Here is a 25,006-nt window from a genome sequence, read left to right as displayed (position 1 = left end):
TCTTTTCGAGTTTTCTTAACTTTAATAACTGAGAAGATTTGTATGTATGGTACTATATGTTATTGTTTGAATTAGGAATGCAGTTTAGAATGTAGTTTGGAACAATAAATTTATTTTGTTTTATGTTTCTTTGTTGCTTTAAGTATGCGACAATAAGATAGGTCTCTACATATTTGGCTGTGTCCTTCTTTATAAAATCACAGTTTATGTACATATTGTATTTGTTGCAATGTAACAAAACATAGTACTTATATATATAATTATAAAGACACATGTCGAAATATTCACGGCCTATAGTAGCCACTTACTTATGACCCCAAATATTGTTGGTTTAAATCTGAGTCTTCTTTAGATTATAAACTTTGTATTAAGTTATTTTAATATCTAATTCATCGATGACGGTTGTTGTATTAGTTATTAACTGTCCACTGCTGAACGTAGCCTCGTTTATAAGGAGAGTTTACCAGTAGTTGCCACATTTGGCAGGCAGGTTCGCAAACGTAGTTTGGCTTTTGTTGATGTTTTAAGAGGGACGCTACTGCCTATCCCTCAACCACTCCAGCACTCCAAGTCGCCTCTTACGACACCCACGGGAAAGAAAGGGTTGGTCCATTCTATGCCGGGACCTACACGACGCCTTTGATGACAGTAAATATATAAATTAACAAATTTATATTTCATATTTATAATATTAATGAGATAAAAGGATTGTGAATATGTTGCCTTTTTAGTATAAAAGTATAGCTATAAAAACAAGCCTAGAAATCCCTTAAAAACTATTGCTTCATGGCAATTTTGTTTGGAGGGATTAAAGCGAGTATTGTATAGACCAGCAACAGAAATTGTCCATTAATAGTGTTGAAACAATGGCCACCATAATATAAACTGACATAGGCATCGAATGTCTATCGTATTTTAAAAGATCTGTCGTAACCGCAATTTAGGTTAATTGTCGATGCGTTTAATAGACGTCTGTAATATGTTATTCTGCATTGCATACCTGGATGGAGTTAAGTATTTTTACACTAGTTGTAAAATGCAGCTTTGCTCGTGTAAGTGAGTGTAAAAATGTTTAATTTTTTTCCGGAAAGAATCTAGGATAGATGACACTACTCATTTTCATCTGACTTCAAAAAGTCTCTCTCTCTCGTCGTCGTTCGTCGTCGTTTTCAATTCAGTTGTATTGTGTTTGTTACCTTATAACTCTGTCAGTTACAAATCGATTTAGAGATTTCTTTTTGTTTTAAAGGATATATTCACAGACTAGTCCCATAGAAATTTTATCAAAATCGGTTCAATAATTTAGTGTTTAGACCAAAATAACTAGTTTTGAAAAGTGTAAATATTAAAATTACCAACCACGCTGAACAGATTTGAACCAGAATGTGTATAAACTTCATAATTAATAGATTTTTTTATGGTGCTCTCATGATCATGTGTTCGATTTTAGCCAGACCAATGACTATGTAATTAATATTAGAAATGCGAAAGATTGTAATGATGGATGTATAGATGTTTATTACTCTTTTACGCAAAAACTACTAGACGAATTTGAGTGAAATTTAACACACGGGTAGGTTATATTCAAACTTACCACATAGGATATTTTATGTACTGATTTATGTAGATGAAACCGCGGGATATAGTTAACATTTGTTATATCTGTGGCAGTTTAAATCTCTGGCTCTCGGTAAACACCGATACGAAATAAATTTTACTCATATCCACAGAGGTGAAGATATCGTTACTTAAATTACGAGTATACGAGGTTTGTCCGGAAAGTACGTATAAAAGTTTTTTAAAAATTTTATTTTACAATTATTCAGGTAAATCAATTTTATCCCCTTCAAAGTACTCCCCCTGTGACATAATGCACTTGTGCCAACGCCGTTTCCACTGTGAGAAGGCTCCTTGAAAGTCCTCTGGTTGTAGGTTTCTCAGCTGCCCCGTCGTAGCTTTTTTTATCTCATTTATGTCCCCCAAATGCCGCCCCCGAAGTACCAATTTGGTTTTTGGGAACAAGAAGAAGTCACACGGGGCCAAATCCGGCGAATAGGGGGGGTGTTCGGTCACCGTAATGGAATTTTTACTCAAAAACTCACGGACAACAAGAGAGGTGTGGGCAGGGGCATTGTCGTGGTGAAGAATCCAACGCCCCTCTCGCGCCAATTCTGGACGAACTCGTGCCACACGAGCTTTGAGGCGTCTGAGCACATCGACGTAGAATTTTCCATCAACTGTCTGGCCTGGAGGGACGAATTCTTGATGGACAATCCCCCGAACATCGAAAAAAACAATCAACATTGTCTCGGCCCTCTCTGAATCTTTTTAGCCACTTGTGGACGGTTGGTTCCTTCACAGCATCATCCCCATAAACTGTTCTGAGATCGGCAAAAATTTCACGGCCATTCTTGCCGAGTTTCGAGAGAAACTTGATTACGACGCGCTGCTCTTCAACGGAAGCGGGCTCCATGCCGACGGGGTTTCGTTAAGAGGTAACTTCACAGATGGCGTGACAAGCCAGTTCGCACCGCACGGCGGTCAGACCAGAACTGAAGCATTGTTAGGGACATAAGGAAGGGGTCTTGCGCTTACCTGGCCTCCCCACTCCTCTTTCTCGCATTCCAGAACACTTTTATACGAACTTTCCGGACAGACCTCGTATAGCAGTTCAAGTTTAAAGTATTAGTACATAATATTTATAAATGTAGTCACTCGTGTACCTTGTACTTATTGATTTGAATAAAAATATATGTTTACCACCAATCATTAATATTGTAAGGTAGATTTGCGATTAATTTTAATATTTGCAAATACCAACAGTTAAGTTTATAGCAGATATAGTACTTATGTGTTCCACTGCATTTCTTAAAATATAATTGAATAGAAGTAATTCATATCTAAACGAACTTGTTTGCAATAATTTTTAAATTTTCTATTTTAATCATTCTATCACAAGGTTGGGAATGTTGTTATCTGCCGAGAAGAATCTGACAGTCTAGTTTTATCAGCCAGGAAGACGACAGAATGTTGGAACAAGACACTCGATAACCCTTGGCAAAAAAACTTACAAAATAATTTCGAACTTTCATAAGATATAATGACTACCATTAATGACATCTATCATAATAAAACAGTGTGCACTTTATTATATAATATATATTAATATATTATATCATCCGTTATCTGTTCACTATTAAACATAGGCTTCCCGCTATTGAAGTGTTTTTCTAGTAGTTGCCACATCTGGCAGACGGATTGGCAACCACAGTTAGATTTTGGTGATGTTTTAAAAGAGACTATTGCCCATCCCTTGACCATTAAGTTCTCTTAGTTGCCTCTTATGACATTCACGGGACAATATTATTGCTTAATATACATAATTAGATATTATATATCCGTACTAATAATAAAAGTATGAAAGTAAGTTTGTTATAGTACCTTAACGGCTTAACCATGAAATTTGGTATACACGCATATATTACTACTATAAATTATAGGCTGCTTTTTATCCCGGTCATTAAATATATCCCGGTCATGCAAAGTCGCGAGTAAAAGCTAGTAAGTACATAAATAGAGGTGAATTTAGAACCACTTTTCGGTGTCACTTATATAGGCACGATCCTTTTCTTTTTATTTATCTCCGAGGCCAAGGTTGACTTTAAACATTTTTCAAATGGGCATGGTATTATCTCTAATGTAATCGTACAATGTTTTATCAGGTGACAGTTGTGTTTACGGTGTTAATACAATGTGAACTCACGGCTTTACAGTGCAGGCAGACACGGTTCAGGCAGTTCAGTTTTCTAGTTAAACGACTGTAGACGTATTTATCGCGTACGTTCTGACGATTCGCGTTGTGAGCGCAAAACATAATTTAGTTTTTTTAACTTGTCTTTTTAAATTTTTATTCTAAGTGTTACTTGTTATTTAAAAAGTTATGTTATAAGGAAAATACAGTTTACTAGACAAATAGAGTGTATGTGTAGTGCTTAAAAATAGTTTGTAAAGATAAATTTGTTTCTTATCTGTGCTGTGATTATTAGGCTACGTTACTGATACTAATTTTGCAAATATACCGCAGTGTACTTTACATGTTTGTTTTGTGGGTTTGTTTCTTTGTTTATGCAGAGTTAACATTGCATTTCTTTGGTTTTGCGGTTACTGGATCGTATTCAAGGTATTGTGTTAGTTGTATAAAAATTTTATAAAGATATTTTGAATAATAATACTTATAAATTGTACTCCTAGATATTGTTTTCATAGACTACATTCGATATTTTATTTTTAAAATAAAGTCTATAAAATCTGATTATAGCAGCGAAAATACAATTAAACGGTCAAAGATACCAAAATGTAATATAGTTCTAGATTTCCTATAGAAATTGTTGTAATTGTTTAATATTTGGTCTTGTGTTTTACTGAAATAACTTGGTCAAAAAAAATATAATGTTATGTTCAATATCGTAATATTTAATCTTTAAATAAATGCAGCTAAATAATTTTCAAATAACGCGAACTGAATTTCGAAATTTTGGTAAGGACAACAAATAATTTAGATCAAGGTTTTTAATAAACCGTTACGTAATACATGTTAATATAAGTATTACTAGTTATATTCCGCGGTTTTGCCTACGTAAATCAATACATAAAATATCCTACGTGCTAAGTTAGGATAACCTACCCGTGTATAAAATTTCGTTCCAATCTGGTCAGTATTTTTTGGGTGAAAGAGTAACAAACACTAATCGTTAGAAACTTCCGCAATTATTATAATTATGGTATAGTATATCAAATATCAGATATATCTATTATAAGAAAATTCAATCGATTAAATAAAGCTTCGATTACTTTTATTACCATTTTTTATTATGAAAGAGTATGAATATATCTTCCTTATTCAACCTTTTTTTTCCAAATCCATACCGTATTCAGAATTCGAGTCTCATCTTATATTTCTGTGTCTCTCGCCAGGATATTCTGACTTGTTGTTTTTAGCAATAAGCTTATTTTTAAGGTCTATCACTATATTTGATTACGAGGTCAAGGAGGGCGGCCTCTGTCTCTTCTCTTTCTTAGCCATCTAGAAAGGCTAGTGATTTTATATATTTATTGAAATAAAATTTGAAATATATATTGTTACGGTGAGCGTACGGCTGATTATCTAGATTTATTAACGAATTACTCGCCGGTGATCGGGATAATATTGATATGAAATAGTCTCAATATATTTAGCATTAATATAAACCTACGTAGTTTCTAAATGCTAATAGAACACGTGTTATGTAATTCTGAATTTTTTTAATAATAAATATATAAAAAAATAATGTATAAAAATCTCGTGTCACAGTGTTCGTGACTGCACTTCTCCGAAACGACTCGACCGATTATTATGAATTTTTTGGATTATAAATTTACCCTTTCCGTTACATCATTATACGCTATTTATATCATTAAAAGTTATGTTTAATTAATATTTAACCATAAGAAAGTTAAATTCATAATTTTATCCTCCGCAATCGAGTTATACAATGTGTAACAGACTTGTTTTCAGAATAAAATCGTGTTCTTGGCTTTGTCGTTATTGTTCGATTCACACAAACATTGTAGTATCAACTTTTTGTTGCAGATCTCACCAATGTAAATACGATGCAGACAACACGTGAATCTAGCAGACAGAAACGTTGCAACAAAAGGCGTAACTCCAGAAAGAAGTCCTTATCACCATCCGACTTGAAATGTTCACGCAGCGACACAAAAACCGACAACAAATTGAACGGCAAACGATCACTATCAGAAGGGTCAGTGAAAGTGAAACACAGAAAGAGCAATATACGAAGAACTTTAACCCACCCGTTCACGTGCACGGACGACATTAGGGATGTAACTTTGAACGGAGTGTTCAACAGAGACGTGAAAGTGGATCCTCCGCCGGCGGAAAGTGACGAGTCTAATCTCCCACCTACCAGTAGTGATAGGGATACGGAAGATGACGGACGAGTCCTACCTAGGCCGGTACCGCGATGGTCAAAATGGGACTCTGGAAGTGAGATGGATTCTTTAGTGTCAACGGTTGTGAGGAGAGCGTCGGCGCGACGTCGCAGGACGCCAGCAAACCCAGGTAAGATTATGTCATATATCAATTATACACATAGATAATGTCTAGATAATTTTATAAAGAATGTAAAGAATACTCTTTATTTTATACTCGTCATTAACTAAAGTCTAAATGTTTGCTAGTTTTTAGAATTCACGGTTAGCTGGGCACATTAGAATTGTATGGCATTTAATATCATATTATACTGTCAAATATGTAGGATCGTAATTATATTATCTTAATAAATAATAACATCTTACTGCTTATAATTATTCCAATTTTAGCAGTACTTTTATAATAACATAGGCACGTTCTGTGCCGACACTCGACCTACTTCAAGTCGTCGTCGCATTTGATGAATGCACTCCTTTATTGCTCTGCCCATCAGTACTCGTTCATATCTTATCTAAATGCACACATTAACCCCCTTATTCATAAAAACTCAAAGCTTCTATAAACATATTTTAGCTATTGAAGTGTTTTGTCCCTTTTTTTCTAATTGAGAATGTAGCGCAAAATAAAAATGAAAAAAGGTTAAAAGCTAAAAAGGTTTATGAGATGACTGACGTTATTTTTTATAAGGGGGTAAATACTTATATAAAATACTTTTCAACATAGAATGGCAAACAAACTATCTGACGTAAAATCATAATTGTCGCCTATAGACATAAACAGGATCACTGTAATTCCCATGATGGCGTACCTCTCATTCGTTGTAATTCCTGAGCTCTAGAGTGTTGTCTACGTACTTAGTAAATTTAATTAAATCACACTCTTCAAATTTAACAGTCCTATGAGCACAGCTACTTGTGTGTTTCACAAGCTATGAAATACGTTAGCTTCCAACATAATAACTTTAACGTCGTAAGTCTATATTTAACAAAGTATTTTATATGTAAGTCTAGCTATATCTCTCTTCGTCCGTAATCGTATCATGATACTGAATAGCCTATAACCATTTTCAAGACATGCAAAAATATATTTTGATATCCTTCTGGTAGTTTCAAAGTTTAGCGCGTTCAAACAAATAAACAAATCTACTATTTACAAATATGTATTAATACACGTATAGTAAATCTTCCGCTTTATTATGTTAGTAAATAGTAGTAGCTGAATCGGGAGTTCAAAAACAGTGTATACCTTAAAGCCTTTTACATCATAACAAAATGAACCAACCATACATTTCAATATGAATTGTCTTACACTTTCTTGGTTATAATTTTGTATGGTCACGCATAACACCCGAGTGTTTACACCACAGAATACATAATACCGGTATTCTAATCTACCATAACCCATTCTATTGTGTACTTATTACATTATTTATGATTGTGGACATGAGTAAATATTGTTACTTTTAAACTTCTAATTTTGCACTCATGGATCATTTTTCATGGCACCAGTGACGAATGATAGGTGATTCAGTGATAGGTGAGAATGAAAAGGCAGGTCAGTAAGCCCATCGTGATGAATACACCTGGAATTCAGCACCATGGTTTCCAGGGGGGACTACGTGGAGGTCGACCTGATAGGATATATTGCTAGCAATAGGACTGGTAGTTTACAATGTTAACAATCTTCCCACCCCACCCCCATGGAACCATATTGCCCTGTGTTCGCTCAGGATGATATCACAATGTCGTGCTGTTAAAAAAATGTGTTACTTTCGTTATATAAAAGCTATTAATAAAATTTTAGTTAATAAAATATAATATATTCATAATTTATTAATATGTATTATAGAAAATAAATCATGTAGCGATATAACCAACCTAAACAGTCACTGCTCCTTCTATTCCCTAGAATGTCAAAAGAGGCCACTCGGTAACCAAGCATAGCATTGGAGTGCAAAATAAACAAAATTCGAAATAAAATCTTATAGCAAACAATAGATACATATTAATAAGCTAATCGTATTTGTTTCGTATGAGGAGATAGCTATCCCCAGGTTGTTATGAACCTATGCTGCTAAAAATGAATACTTTAAACTGGTTATAATTTTTTTTTTTGTAATTTCCAACTAAATGTATTGTGACTACAAATATTATTTTAACAAAGAAACGATATAGTTAACAATAAGAAATGTGTGGTGCATCGTCCCATTTTAACCCAAAAAAAGCATTGTTTACCTGTTCCGACCAGCAATGTTGCCATTTATATACACACTAGCGACATCTGTTAGAGAATATTAAAAATTATTATTGTATAGTCTCAACAAAAAGCAAATGATTCCCTTTAAAAACATTAGTTTCATTATTTCACTATCCAGATTTTCTCTATTTTTGAAATTATTTGTATCTTTTTACAAAATATAATTAATTAATGAAACTACATACTTACCCGGTAATTGTGAGTTACATGTGGCGTATGCTTATGGGTTCAACCAACATTCATGCTTGCGCTATTCATACATTGGTATATATGATTCCCAAAGAAGCCTGAAGATGGCGCTAGTCTACTTTGTTATGTAATGCGAGTTTTATTTATAAAACGATTCATTACAATTATTCTTTTTTTGTATTATATTATCGTAATATTTGTGTTTCATTTTCTGAATGAATTTCAAATTGAAAAATATAAATTTCTGGTGGATATAAAATAGAATTAAAATTTAATTAATATACAAAAATATACTTTATAACTGTTCGTAAAATTAGAGTATATTGAATCAGATGTAATCTTAATTTAAGGTTACGCGTTTCATAATTCTATCCATACCGTACATTACTTACTTTGACACTTCGCCGATTCTGAAATTAAAACAGTGACTTTTTAATTTCGAAAGATTTGTTTTAAACAGACAAAAAAAAGATTTATCATAATTATTTGTTTGTATTTTTCTTATATCTATGTTTCTTGACATTACTTTATTAATGGACTATTTTCTACGATAATGTGTTAAAATTGAAGTTGATTTCTTTTAAAAAATTAAATTTATACACTTGGGTGCTAGCAAAAAAAGTCGTGCAACAGAATCTTTTTTATATAGAGAGATCCAGAGGGAGACTTTGTACAAAAGTCGATTGCTTGGGTACCTCTGTCCCATTCGTGTTTCTACCGTGAAGCAGTTGTGTTTGCATGGCTGTGTTTCGATTTGAAGGGTGGGATATGGCGTGAATTTACTGGGTACAGAGGAATAACACCTGAGTCCTCAGGAATGGCAACGCATGGGGGGTATCATGGGCGAAACAGTATACTCTGTTATGTCCATGGTACTGCTCATGTCTAAAGGCGACGGTTACCACTTTCCATCAGGTGGACCGTCAGCTTATTTGCCATTTTAAGTAGTATAAAAAAAAAAAGAAAAACATCATTGACAGAATTAATGTAATAATTTTTAGCTATCTGGCTAGCTATCTAGTATCAAGTTTTCCCTCTTTTAAGTATAAGTATTGCGTCCTTTGTTTTCTTAGTCGCTTATAACTTTCTAAAAATAAACAAACCCTCATATAGAAAGTCGTGAAAGAAAGAAAAAATATTATTTTTTTCAGGTAAAATTTGATTTAACCCTTTTTTGAATAGTAATTTTTTTCATTATGGATTTCGTGACACATTATATTCTATCTCCGTCAACAGACAAGGAACAGAGAACGTTACCGAAGCATTGAGTATTGTAATGAAAGGTTTTTGTTTGGAAGGTCGGAAGTAGATGAGAGTAGGTGAGACGTGGGAAGCTTTTACATAAATAATAATAAAGTCAATGTCAAATACTTAACGGAACAATGCCATGTGGGTGATGATTGTAATGCTGTAAAAGTATTATTAGTATAATTAGATAACCAGCAGAATGTACCTAATCCTATATTTTTTTTTTATATTGAAAGTCAAAGGAAAATTAAAAAACGGATTCGAATTTACATTCGATTGTAGACTTTCTTTTGTTTGTTGTACGATATTTTTATTAAGTCTGTATCGATTATGATGATTTTTTTTACAAGTATTTAATTAAAAATGAATATATCTCTGTTGATTTCATGCTATTTTAGTCAATAATAGTGTTTTTGTTTTTAGTTTTTTTTTTTAATCCTTAAGTACTATTAAATGCGCAAATGAGTTTGTTACCTCGCACCGCCTGTGGCTTAAACAATTACTATGAAATTTGGTACATACGTTTTATATGAGATGGAGAAGGACATGAGCTACTTTTCATCACGGACATATCCAATCACTCGGAAAAAGTAATATTATTATGTGATATTAGCTGTATCCTGTGACTTTTCCCATTTGAATTTGGCTATAAACTATCCTATGTGTTGATCTACAAATAGGTTTATTTGTATTTGAATTTTGACCAAATCCGTTTAGACGTTGAATCTTAATTGAAGACCTAACAATCATTATGTCTTTACGAACTATAATATTTATACGAATAATATTGTGGAAAGATTATATGATTATAACAACATCGTTGCGTATGCGCATAAATATTATGATGCAAATGATTGCTTATCTGTTTGTTTTGATTTGTTTACTTTTCTATATGTCCTTTAACAATTGTCGATTCGATAATCTACATAATTCAATTTAAGAAAACTTCTTATTGCCCATAATATTCTTTTATAAATGATTGTTAATTTATTTGTAAAGCGCTGTTGGTTTATTTAATATTTTAAATTGTCAAAATGAGTTTAATTGTTTCCACTTGCCATTTTGACAGCTCGATTGATTGTCCTAAAATCTCATATATATTTGGGAGGTGTGTGTTTCGTTGTGGGTTAAGAAAGACAGGCTATTTTTATCTCGGTCAATTAACATAACCAAATCACGCCGCGAAGTCGCAAGTCAACATTTGTATTATAATAGGAGTGACTGTATACCGCATTTTATTATACGTCCTATATACTTTATATACGTTCTATATGCTTAGATAATATTTGGAAATGAATAGAATCGCATATAATGTTTGTTGGAAACGTAAAAGTTAACTGACAGTACCGTTCCGCTAGACGTAAATACAGTTAATTTTCACTGTGATTTACTTCGTAACATGATGGGACGTTTTTCGACATCGCGACCGTTAAACTTCAATTTGACAGCGCGGTGATGCAATATACCATTATAATGATAATTTGTATTATATTGTTTGACTGTTATTATCATTTTACTGATGTCTATAAATATTTATGGATTTTGTTGATGGAATTTGACAAGTTTTTGAGATAACTAGCCGTAGGTCTGGTGGCATTTTACCGACAACTTTTCCTTTGATGGTCAGTAGATATACATACGTTATTTAAGTAAGAATCTGTTTATGTTTCTGTGTCTGTTATGTAGTATCAAAAAGAGAAAGAGATATATTCGACATTTCTAATCTAATATTGATGATTCCTTTTAAATAATTTATTTGCTCGAAATGTGGTTTGTATAAATGATCCTAAATGATAATAGAGTCCACATGTCCAAAATTAATATGGTAATTTTGACACAATTGAAATCTGGTATTAATCGTCTTTATAAATGTAAATTATAATATTACCATTGTTGGTATAGTATTACACATCTACTACAAATATTACACATCAATAGTACACATCTAATACATCTAGTACAAATATTTTATTTTCCGTGCATAGAATAGGCCACCCCTTCCTTTCCCCTGGATGTAATTAGAGGCGACTAAGGGAACTTAATGGTAGAGGGATAGGCAGCAGTGTCGCTCTTAAAACATCTCTAACTATCCCGAACTGTGGTTGCCAATCCGCCTTTCAAGCGTGGTAGCAACTGGCAAAACTCTCCTTATGACCAAGGCTTATGTTCAACAGTTAACAGTTAACGGTTGAAATAGTAATACATGCTCTATAAGGGCATAAAAAATATTCTGTCTTCTTTGTTATAATTTTGTTCTACTTGTATTATAGATAATTATCATAACCCTATTAAGGCATGCTTACAAACATTATCTCCATTTGATGCTAACAAAAATATAATTTATAATACTTCTGTTTATGGGAGGTAATCTCGTTGAAGTCTTTTGTACGTACCGAGAAAGTGTTATCACTGATCTGCGTTATACTTTTTTATTTACCAGTTGTATCTCATGGCTTTGTCCACATAATTAATGATAAAATGTATACTATGTTATGGGATTTATTGTATCTATTTACTTAGTCATTTTCGTGTCATCGAGTAACAGACATCTAATTTTTTTTACAAATTATCACATTTCTAAATTATTATCTATTATTATCTTCAATAGTAATATAAAAGAGAAAATAGGTTTATTTATTACTTCTTTGTTACCTAATTGATCAGCTAATTGTCATGGAATTTGGAATACACATTGTTTTTAAGATCGGAAAGGATTTTTGCTTCTTTTTATCTCGGTATCGGACGAAGTTACGGGTTAAAACTAATAATATCATGACATTTTAATTTTCAACTGTTAACTATCCACTGCTGAACATAAGCCTTCCCCATAAGAGTTTTCACAGTAGTTGCCACTCTTGGCAGGCGGTTTGGCAACTGTAGTTAGGCCTTTAGAAATGTTTTAAGAAGGACACTGCTGCCCATTTCTCTACCATTAAGTTCCTTTAGTTGCCTCTTACGACACTAACGGAAAAGAAAGAGATGGCCTATTCTGTCCCGAGATCACATGAACATAAAACTAACAATATATCTCTAATAATTTTTAAAAACTATGATATATGAACGATGGAATTAATAGTATCAATATATAATCTATTTTAAAATCACCAGAATATTGTATTCGTGTAATATTACTTGTAGATATTGTAGATAGGTATATAATGTTCCGCTGTACAGTACGTACGTGTCTACTTGTGATACATAATAATATGGTTCATGTAAAGGCCAAGCACGTGTTGCACGCTTAACATTTTATTATAGAGCTAAATAAATTTACTGCGTAATAAAATTATCTAATCACTTAGGTGGTTATATCAAGTAACCAAGTCTTTAATTTTATAGTATACACAATTGCCAGGCTAGGCAACTTTTTACAGCAGTTATTAATTTGATTTCATGACCTTCCTACTCCGGTACCAAGGTTCTATCTCGATGTTAATTGACAAAAAACAAGAACCTCAATTCTCCGTGGCTGAGCGGTTTTAGAGTTTTTGTTAAAGCGTTCAGTCACGGTTCTGCGGATGTTGTGGAACAGTGACATCTTCACTACAGTTAGACATCGTCTTCAAACTTCTGCTCGTGTACATAAGTTACTATTTTGTTTGTGTGCGTGGGCGTTTTGTGTTTGGCCCTCCTTCATGCGTAGACCATAAACTGTACCACATTTAAGCAAACCATTCTTTTTACAAACTTGTTCCATATACAAAACTTTAGCCCGCGCGCTGTTTGGTCTAGTTCGCCACTGCAAGTTCATTGTTCGCCATTTCCAAATTAGAAGTGGTCGTAAACGCCAGGCGCTTTGTTGGTATTTTTTGTCCCTGTGCGTTTGGCCCTCGACAGAGGTAAAGCGGGCTTTTTGTCGACTTTACCGGTCACTTACGTCATTTTGGTGTTCGAATTCGTTTTGTTGTTGGCGTTGAGACGCGAGGTGAGTCACGATAGTAGGACACGTAACAGTCGATATTCTTTTATCGATACTTTAGAAGAGAAAATAATTTACGGATTAAGATTCCTTCCTCCGCTACATCATAACTTTCGGTTAGAAGCATGTGTTTTTGTGTGGATTTAGAAAATCCATTATATGGAAAATGTTATATTCTTCTTAAATATGGGATCTATGGTGCTCTACTCTGTAATTTATATACACAAAGCGGCAGGAGAGTATGCGTAAGGACGGTTGGTGCTTGCCAGTTTGTTGATTCCATTTTAAAGTTCGATTCTGACTAGATTGCATATCGATAACTATATTTATTTTCTCTTAAAATATTCAACATCTGTTAACTAAGTTATTTATGTGGATAATGCAGTCCTTTTTGCGTCCTTTGAAATTGAAATGGATCTGCTAACCCCTAATTCTATTGAAAAATGCTATCGCGTAATTGACATTATGGCACTCTATTTGGCAGCTACATGGAACTGGATGAAAATGGATAAAATAAATTATATGTAATGAGTTATTTTTTAAATGTAAAAAATGTTAGCGTTTAAATTAATATTGCTATTATTGTTAATCAATGTTTTTCTCAAGAGTAGAGTTAGACAACTAAATTATACGCTAACTAAATTATAAAGTCTTAGCAATGTAAATAGTATGAAACTATTTACATTTGCCTAATATAATTTATTATAATTGCATAAGTTTCAAGTACATTTATTATCTATTAATATCTATATAAATGCTTTACGATGAAATATGTAATGTATTTTCTTTTTGATTAGTTATCATTTATCACGCTTACACCGCTTTCGCGTTTCTAATTACAAACGAGTTAGCAGGAATGTACCTCAGTTGATCACATTTCGCTTAACACGCATACAGATTCAACAAAATGAACATGCACGTCGATAGAGTAAACAATCGAACGTGGTGCAGCACTGTAGCGTCGGCGGTCGCAGTCAGCCGGCCGGCTCCCTGCGCACATCCGCTTGCGCTCTCTGCCCCGCGACCGCATCCGAGCCCTAGCAGAAAGGAAAAAGTTTTATTTTCAAAAATCGAACAAATTTAATCATCAACATTTGCAATTTCAAAAAAGTAAATAAATAATTGTGATCAGTTTCATTCATCAAATCGAACTGTTAGTGTCTTTTAAAAAAGTTATATTGTGGCCAGTGACAGGAAATTAAAATAACAGTTATTGTAAATTCGTGTTTTTAGATTTATGCAATAGATAATGTTTGGTGATAATAGTGGTGAAACGTGAACTTTATAAGTATTTGATGAAGCCGTATAAAGGAAACCTTTTCACTATACGTTGCGTTGGCTAAAATGTAAGTGCGCTATCGAATATCAGCCGATAATTGGATAGAGTATAATGCTTCTAAACTATCTTACGTAGTTAATAATATTACAGAGAATATAGTAAAATTATATTTATTTTTATGAAAATATCTTACAGCACATTATCTTAAATTAAATTTATTGCATTTTCAACTTCTGTGAATTATTCATTGGAATTAAGCAGGTATTCTTTCAAATAATCAAAATTTTAAATATTTACTTATAATATTTTATACGCTCATGATATATTAATTTATTTAACAATATGAACTTAAAATAAAAATAAACTGAAAATAGTAGACGATATGTCACATATTAAATTTAAATTGTTACTATGTGTATCTACGAATTATTCATAAATTAATTCACGTACTTACATATCACACAACGCTTTGAAATAATCAAATTTGTAGTCTCTAGGTTTGTGTATGTGAGTTGTATTTTATTTAAATCGTATAGTTGGACTTTTAAAATAGTTTTGCGTGCTTTATCTCTTTAAGTTGCGTTTAATGTACAGATAATGAGGTACTCGTACTATAGAGGTAGATGCCATTGTGCTCATTGAGTACACCTTAATGACTGCTTATTCTATGGTACCGAAGTATATAATACGCACTTTTATAATAATATTTATTATCCCTATAATAATTTATTAATACACTTAATAATTATATTTGAAGTGTTTTATACTTGGTTTATGCTCCAATCCATTATTATTTAATTTTTCCTAATAGTTTTTTTTTCTAAATACATCAGATATGTATGAATTAGTTACATGTACATAATCTAAATTCATGCATTTTTTATTTATTTACTTATGTATTAAACTTTAATATAACTATAAAATGTAAATGGCGGACTTAACCGTATGGCGTTATCTTCCGACCGTAGACAGGAATAAAAGAAAATATAATTGACGGTGCAACGTAATAAAGAATATTAAATTAAAAAATAACATACGTATAATACTTATATTACCGCCATTATACATTGTACATATTTATATATACATCACATTTAACAATTCACATATTATTATTTCATCATCAACTGTTAATATGTGATAATGGAGTGGTAATCACACCTACGTTAAAGGTATACGCTAGCAGGGCACCAGTGAGTAATGATAGGTGAGAATGAAAAGGCAAGTCAATTAGAACAATGGTTTCCAGAAATAATCGCGAGGAGGTTGACCTGATAGGGTGTTTTGCTAGTAATTGGGCTGTTCGACTCCATTATTAACAATTCCTTTCCCCCATTATCAACTGTTGGACACAAGTCTCTTCCCATTAGAAGAGAATATTAAGTAAATCCTTACTAATATAATAAATGTGAAAGACTGTTTGTTACCTCTTAGCGTCTTAGTGGCTTAACCAATTACTATGAAATTTAGTATACGCTTACTATATGAGATGAAGAGGGATATAGGCTACTTTTAATCTCGGTCAACTAACATTATCCGCGGACGAAGTCGTGGGTAAAAACTAGTATACTATATATTTAAATCCACCACAATATTACAGAAAAGCCGCCTCGTTTAAGGCTTTTCTGTAATATTAATATCAATAAGAATGAATTATATGTTTATAATATGTTATATAATGCACACAAAAATGTATTTTGATACTGTATAAAACAATGCTTCAAGTACCTACGTACCTATATGATTATAATCAATTTTGCATGGTTTTTATTGGCATGACGTAAAGGTAACAAGAGAACTCGGCAACAGGCAACAGGTTATTGTTCTTACTTATTTCAGTCGGTATTCTAAAAAATAGGTATATAAAAAATATAGGCAAAGGCTTAAATGAATTTACAGATTGGTAACTGCTAAGACACAATTTTATTGTTTGTATTGCGTAATTTATTTGTACAATTGTATGGTATTGTATGAAGCAATAGAACAACAACAATTTATATATTTTTTATAAGTTTAAAAATATAAATTCGGTAATAAACTGAATGAATTTTTTTGGCATATTATGGTAAAATATAATACCGACGCGCGTGACATCCACACACTTAAGCAAAGGTAACTTCGTTTACCATCAGACAGACTGTATGTATACCATATGTTTGCAACCATAGTAATATAAAAAATAAATACCCAAAGTATTACAAATATCGATTACGTACGGTAATCGTTTACCATCACACGGTTTGTACAATTGTTCGTTACGTTTGTGGTATAAAACAAAATATTGGTACTTACTATAAAATAGTCTTTCAAAACAATATAATAAATGATGTAATTGATATTTCTACCATGGTATTCTTCTGTAATAGAAGGTTTTAGTATATAGATTCTACTTAGGATAATAACCTCTTCAGAAAGCCTTAAGGGAAAGATAAAACTATCCTAAAAACCTTACCTAGAACTCCAGTTTATTCTCTTTACGAAAAATAGGAAACGTCACAAGAAATAATTATGTCATAATCAATTTTATTATAATTGTAAGCAATAAAGTACTATTGCACGCTGTTGGTTGCAATAGTCAATAACGTCTTTGATATTTACAATTGTTTGAATTTAAGTGTCAATTTTATTTACAGACATTATAAACTTTAAAGCATAAATTACCTAATGGTTACTATGTAAACGTAATAGGATTGTTGGCCAATTCAGTTCATCTCGATTTGCTGTGAACATTGAGAATTGTCGATGATCCCAGGCTTACAAGCGGTATCGACTCTTAGGTCTTAATAGAGAAACTTTGCTTCGTTGCGTCTTCTACCGCTTGTACAATGGACTGTAACTTAGAGGAATTGTTTAATGTGATGCCGACAGACACTTTCCCTACTTCGTACGGCTCACCATTGACAGGCAGTTTACCCCTATACCTTAGATTCTGGATGGTCGCGTACAGCGTGGTTTCAGAGATGTTTTCTCCCATGAACGCTCAAAAAAGGGGTTCTTCAAAAAATGCGTAAAGAGGTTTCTTTTTCTATTGTTATCTCTTACCACGGGTTGTCAGGTTGTTTGCCATTCTAACTAGTTGTTATAAAAAAAATACTAATTTAAATATAAAATCTGTCTGAATGAAAATGCATCAAATTGCAATCAAATAATATAATATCGTATTGTGAAATCTGTTATATCTTATCTATGTATCGTATCGTAACTATCAATACTTCCAAAACTTTTAGTTACATAATAAAACCTAAGTGCAAATGTCAGGTTTTTGGATCAAATCTTTTTTGCAACCGATAGACAGATAACTCTCTTGAAGAGACTAGGTCACGAATAATGGCTCGCTGATCATTATAAACGATTACCTATATTATCTATGTTTACGGCAGGTCCCTTACGAAATAGAGATAATGATTAAGTACATGTTTATATAAACTGTATAAAATTACACCTTTAGCCCATTATTTGAACGTACCGTTAATTTTAAAGTTTACACTTCGACCATTATTATCACTTATTATTATTACCAGTTGTTCTGTAGTGTCATAATGGCCTCATGTTGATTCTTATTTTAAATTACTTTGCTATACGATATATATTTCTTAACAATGGAGAAAATTCTTAATTAACTTGCATTTTTTTGTTGTTTTTTTTACACCGACATTTTCACCGATTCTAAGACGTTTTTAATATTTTGATCACATTTTAGTTTTGTTTTTTTTTTTCATGGAGTAGTTTTGTATTAATCGTAGTTATTACAATATAAAATATTCCAGTTATATTACAGTTACGTGCATGTCGTAATACAGTGTTTCCATAAAGCCCCATTCGCTAGAACTATCGGATCCATCGCACCGTTTTATTAACATGTATATAGTGGCATAAACTAGAAAGTCCGAGTCGATAAAATCTGCTCTACATTGTTTATGGTATGGCTAAAAACAATAGGTTTTATGTTATCTTATGCGGCAACTAGCTGATGGGTGTAGTAAAAACAATGCCTGTGTACCTAGTTGCAATAAAATGATTAGGTACTATAAAAACTAATAAAAATACACAATTTATTATATTTATTTATATACACTTTACTGCACCATTTAAAAATAATAAATACAATAAAAAAATTTATTTCTTAGAATAGATCATACTGAATTGTAATAAAATTAATTATTGTAATATATCATTAGCCGTTAATTATCCACTGCTAAACATAGGCCTCCTCCTATTGGGAGGTTTTACCAGTAGTCGCCACGCTTGGCAGACAGATTGGCAACCGCAACTATGTTTTGATGATGTTTTTTAAACGGATGTTGCTGTCCATCCCACAACCATTAAGTTCCCTTAGTCGCCTCTTATGACACCCACAAGAAAGGATAGGGTGATATATATATATATATATATATATATATATATATATATATATATATATATATATATATATATATCTTAATACAGTGAACACTCTATATAAGCAACATTTTTTATATCTTATTTATTCTACTTAGCTTAATTAGTAAAAGAAACAAGTAAAAATATTTTTCAGACGGTAAGTATTTTTATACTTCTTTTTTCACTATAAGCAATTTTTCCCAATATTTTTTCTTTTATTGAAATTAGTTCAAATGAGTAGCTTATATCGAGCGTTCAATACGAGTACTTAAATACTATTAAAAAGTTGTTCCATATCAATCTCATGATATCTCATTCTGTACTAGACATAAGTATTTGTTATTCGTATTAAATTACTAATTCAATTGTTTACATCTTTTTTATTTATTGTTCATGAAACTCGGTTAAATTAGTATTACTTAATCAAACGAAGAAAAATAAAGCTATAAATAATTAAAAACTCCAATCATTTCCGGCCGGATAGACGAATGAGAAAAAAATATCGTCTGAGTTAGATAGAAAATCCTCATTTCTATAAAAATGTTAGAGGATTAACGTAAAAGCTGACAAAGTTTGTCTGAAAGACCTTACTTTGAGATAAGGATGTCCATTGTCTTTTCCTGTGTGATCTATATTTTGTAATTTTTCTATAATCATCTATACGCTATTTTAGAGGTAATAAAAAAACAGTATTTATTGTCATTTTATATATGATCGTATGCCTAGGACTTGCTCCCAAAACTGTAAATAGCAGGCGGCGACCTCGGTCTACCTCCTTGCATCCCACGTCCCCGCCAACTTAGGTAACTGGAGCCTTGAATCGGCGCCAACGTGCTCTCAGCTCTTACTTTCATTGTCCGATTGAATGGTGATTTGATTACAATGAGGCCATCCGACCAATGGTGTTTAAGGCCATAGTCTTCTAATCTATTATTAAACCAAAATAAATTAATTACGTTACTTTAATTTTCCAAATTAACTTTTAATTCATTATTTCATACTAAACTGATTATTATCAGTCACAAATCGATAACCACTTTCCAATCAAATTACTTTTTGTTTCTATTGTTTTTTGATAGAGGCTTAATTAAATAAATTAAAGATACAATTACTTTAGTCAATATTTCTAAATAATAATAATAATCATTCATATGAGTAAAGATAGGTGTAATATGTAGATTAGTAAATATAATTTGTTCCAAACTTTCAAAACCTAAGAGTGTTTTACATTACTAAACAATATATATGCGTTTTATATATCTAGATGTAGCTATTTTCATACCACATCCAAGTGCAGGCTGATAAGACCAAATGACATAACGTGTCTCTATCTAGGAAAAATAGAGGTGCACCTTCTTCTTTTCATTTAAGAGTTTCCTCTCGTTGGTGCAACTAATTGCACCGACAAGTGCACTTATCTTAATTTAAGTTATAACTCGCTGGTTGCAAAGATCATTGTAATTTTTTTCAGATTTCACTATCTGATCCTGATAGGTTAGAGCAGTATATGCATCTTTCCTCTTCACTTCCTTCCACATTCGGATTGTTTATGTATTTCGTCATCCATTCATCCAAATTTTTTCCACATGCCAGAAATAATAGTTTACCCTTTCCTTTCTCTAATTTTCACCGCAATTAATTCCCTCCACGACAGGATGTGAATTTCCGGCCTGAGTCCAACCGCAACTAACCCTCAATATTTTTTCTATGACAATACTGCAGTTCTGACAAAACAGGTGGTTAACGTGAATCAATACATTAAACGCGAACGAATATTGCTTGTGAGTGGTAAAAGTAATTTATATTTATTATTATTCAACTTGATAAACTAAAACTAACGTTTTATTCATTACCTATTAAATGATAAACACAGTTGAACGATTTTTATAATTGGTTCTTTATTTTTTACTATTCACAAAAGGCATAATAGAATAATAATTACATATAATAGTGTACAAAGACGAGCTTATCTCTAAAGGCGATCTCCAGTAAATCTTATATTAGATAAACTGATAATTTAATCCTAGTTTAAAATTAATAAATAAATAGTATAAATTCCTGATACATTCATTAGCTTTCTGCACTAAAATATTAACTGGGTATAAAACTGTATTAATCATAGAACAAATTTAACAAAAAAGAATTGTAGATTATTTGAATTATTATGACTGCCTATTTTGTAATTTTTAAATATTTAGTATGCTAAACAGTATTTAATTTGTTTATCACATTCTTTTATGGTATTTTTGATAGGCGAGAAAATAAATATTTCAAATAATTAATTCAAAGATTAAATAAACATAAGTAATGCAACTTATATTTTATTGATATTAAATATGTTTTTTATGACATAAATCTACTCTGTATATGATTACGACTATTCCGAAGCTGTTTATCAATTTGAACTATAAACAAAACGCGTCCCGCTTTTGAATATTGTAATAAATAATTAATCACAGAACTCTATTCATCATTTACTTTGAGTACTGTATAGATTAACATTCTTTATAAGACACAGTTTCAGATTTCGTGGATTAGATATGCAAATTTTAATGATAAATATGTCGTCTGAAGCGCTTTAAAAAAATTATAGTGAACCTGTCATAAATCGTCGATTTATGGAGATTAATGCAAAAATAAATTATTAGAAGTGTATCCACTCAATCGCCGTGTGTAGAATGGGCCACCCCGTGAGTGTCGCAAGAGCAGCAGCAGCAGCGTCTCTTAAAACATTACCCAAACCTAATTGCTGTTGCTAACCCGCTTACTAATTGTGGCAGCTACTGGCAAAACCTCCCAAGAGGGGAAGGTCTATGTTCAGCCGTAAACAGATAACTCCTAATATGCCGATATTTATCCAATTTGTAAATATTATTTTTATTTTTTTTTCCTCGAAACATGTTTCGGTATTATTATTATTAAACGGTGACGCAATATAGGATTGCACAAAATGTCAAATATTATTCACATAACAACTATATATATAATTCGTAGAAACGATTAATATTTAAACAATAAGAATGTATTAATATAAAAATGATGGTGCGGAATACATAATGTTGGCATTGCTATAGCAATCAACAGTACAATTGTGATTGTGCGTGTGCGTAACGCGTAGCTATGACTTGGTTATGATTTCAAAATGTCAAACGTGTGATGTTTGACATTTGAAATCAAAACCACTCTCTGTGGTTTGACTTGTATATGTACCTATATATTTGCATTGCGTCACAGAGTCATTTATCAAAGATCGCAACAATAGGTACCGTGTCATTTCTGAAACATTTTTGACACTATTCAGGAGAAATTATAAATATAATTACATACTTGTACAGTGGAAATATATTATTGAAATTTGAAAATCATTTTTCAATAATTCAACTGATAAGACCACTGTACACTCCATACCAGATGCTACGGCGTCAAAGGTATAAGTTCAAATCCTTACTGTTTCAGAATTTCATAATCACTCAATAATATTATTGGAATATGGCTTTCATACTTAAATTAATTTACTGTTAGTAAATTACTAAATTTCTACAAATGTTACAAATTAATTTTTGTGTATAAAATATGTTGCCTTTAAATATATACTAGTACGTACTCTATAGACTTAAAATATGTTGTCGTTTATAAATCAATGAAAAAGTTCCCAATTAAAATTGTACTAATTTTAAATATGTACCAAAATTTTGTCAGCCAAACGCCAATTTAACTGACTAAATTTTGACTCATTTTAGCACTTGATGTTCTATTCCATAATCAAAGGGTAGTATTACCTAGCAAAATACCTAACTAAAAATGGGGACTAACCACTGGGCTTATTTCGCCAAATGGATCTAGGACAGTATATAAAACATGCCACGCTCCTGCAACCATTGTGTCCCCGTTGCGAATTACCAGAGCGGAAAAATTAAGAAAAGTTTTAGTTTGGTAACGCGCTCGAGGCCCCTTGATGTTGCACATATCAATTCATAGACAACGGTATAATCACTTATGTATCATCGGTCGTATTGTAACATATGTACATATAATGATATATTCTTTATATTTATGCACCCTTTAAATGCTCACACAGCATTTTTCTCTTATCGAGTAGCTTTTTTCAAACTCAGTAGGAGGGGCACATTTTTGAAGGATATACTATTCATATACTACCTATATTATACTGAATTGAAAAATATATTTTTGTTACGATCTCTATAAGTATGACAAAGATAACGAAAAATATCTTATGAGTGACTGATCGAGTTGACCATTAAATTTGTACATTTTTTTAAAAAATGATTAACAATTCAATAAAGATTTGACTGTGAAAAACTATTAGATTGACTTCGACTGTAAAAATGTCACTAAATCCAGTTTTTTTTTTATAGTAATAGCCATTTTTCACTTGTACTATACTACTACCCAGAGTAGATTCAATATGTGTATTTGTTATAATATAGTAACTACATTATTTGACTACAAAAGAGACAGATACTACGCCTCCACTAGATTGCATAGCACATTATACTGTCAATCCATAATCTATGTAGGAAATGGCTAGAGAAAATCGTGTGTTGCTCGCTTCGGTATCTCAGCGCTTGTTAAACTCTATTCTAAAAGCTAATAGACATTTCAAGCATATTTGAATACAATGGGGATAGACTTCTACGATTACGTTAAATAACCATTAATGTTTTGGAAGAAACGATTATAAATTGTATGTTTCATGAATAAAAATAAAGATGGGCAGGCGAGCTTACCGCCATCTCTAGAATAAATTTATTACCTACGTTAATATTATCGGAAAGTAAATTTTTAATATTTCTACTTTAAAAAAGTGCTAAGTATTTTATTACATTTATTAGCTTAATTCTGCAACTTTGCCTGCGTGAATTAGTGTAATTAATATCCTTAATATTATAAATGTGAAAATGAGTTTGTATGTTTGCTACTAATTGCCGTCTTAACCACTCAGCTATTCATCATAAAACTTGTTAAAATAAACAAGTAATATTTGAGACGGAGAAGGATATAGATTACTAACTTATCCAGGTCACGCAGACGACGTTAAGGGTAATAACTAGTATGCTATATTAATCTTAACGAAGTTTATAGTCAGCACTTTATGTTAAAAATAAAATGTAAAAAAGTAAAAATGGAACACCTAAAAATTGTTACAAATATATAACATTTTCCCACCAAAATCGAATGAAGAGGAAACTTATCTTGCTAATATTATAATTGTGAGAGTTTGGAAATATGTTTGAATGTTTCTTACTCAGTCACGTTTGAATGACTGAACAGGTTTAAATAAAATCTATCCGTGAAAATTTTTAATAAAAATGGTTCACGGATAGGTTATATCTTTACTTAACACACGTGATATTTTAATCAGGAGTGCAAAGGCATGGAAAACAGCTAATGCAAGTATAATAAATACAATTCTATTCAATGTATTTTCTTACGGTCGTCGTCGTCTTAGTAGTCGTCATTAGGATAGACCCCCTCACGAGATAATTTCATGTAGCACGTTGCTTTCAACTCACGACTATAAACGCAATAGCAACAGCGTGCCAGCCATCTATAGTGCTTTCTACATGATCGCAGTTGCATTAGCTCCATTGTGAACATTTATACATCTCCACGATTTATGAGATGAACAGATAAGGCGAAAAATCTACTTTAACCATGCGAAAGATATCCAAAATATTGAACACAAATGTTAGAAGTTTTTTTTTGATGGATGAGAATGGAA

General features: G+C 31.9%; 1 protein-coding gene across 4 annotated transcripts in view; it reads left to right on the top strand.

The window, feature by feature from the left end:
• Positions 1-25,006, top strand: part of LOC113515677 (uncharacterized) — a 102,866-nt gene that overhangs the window by 33,572 nt on the left and 44,288 nt on the right. For 2 of the 4 annotated variants that reach the window (XM_026899940.3, XM_052893212.1), the window contains exon 2: positions 5,630-6,121. In XM_026899940.3, coding sequence (XP_026755741.2) covers positions 5,630-6,121 — 492 coding nt within the window. Of the gene's footprint in view, positions 1-3,824; positions 4,181-5,629; positions 6,122-14,404; positions 14,951-25,006 lie in introns of those variants that run through there. The other 2 variants (XM_052893211.1, XM_052893213.1) reach the window with 2 other exon arrangements.

This window comes from Galleria mellonella, unplaced genomic scaffold, assembly GCF_026898425.1.
Source record: "Galleria mellonella isolate WM207_F2 unplaced genomic scaffold, CSIRO_AGI_GalMel_v1 utg173, whole genome shotgun sequence".
Lineage (NCBI taxonomy): Eukaryota > Metazoa > Arthropoda > Insecta > Lepidoptera > Pyralidae > Galleria > Galleria mellonella.
Note: the sequence above shows the minus strand (reverse complement) of the source record. Positions and strands in the feature narration are given on the sequence as shown.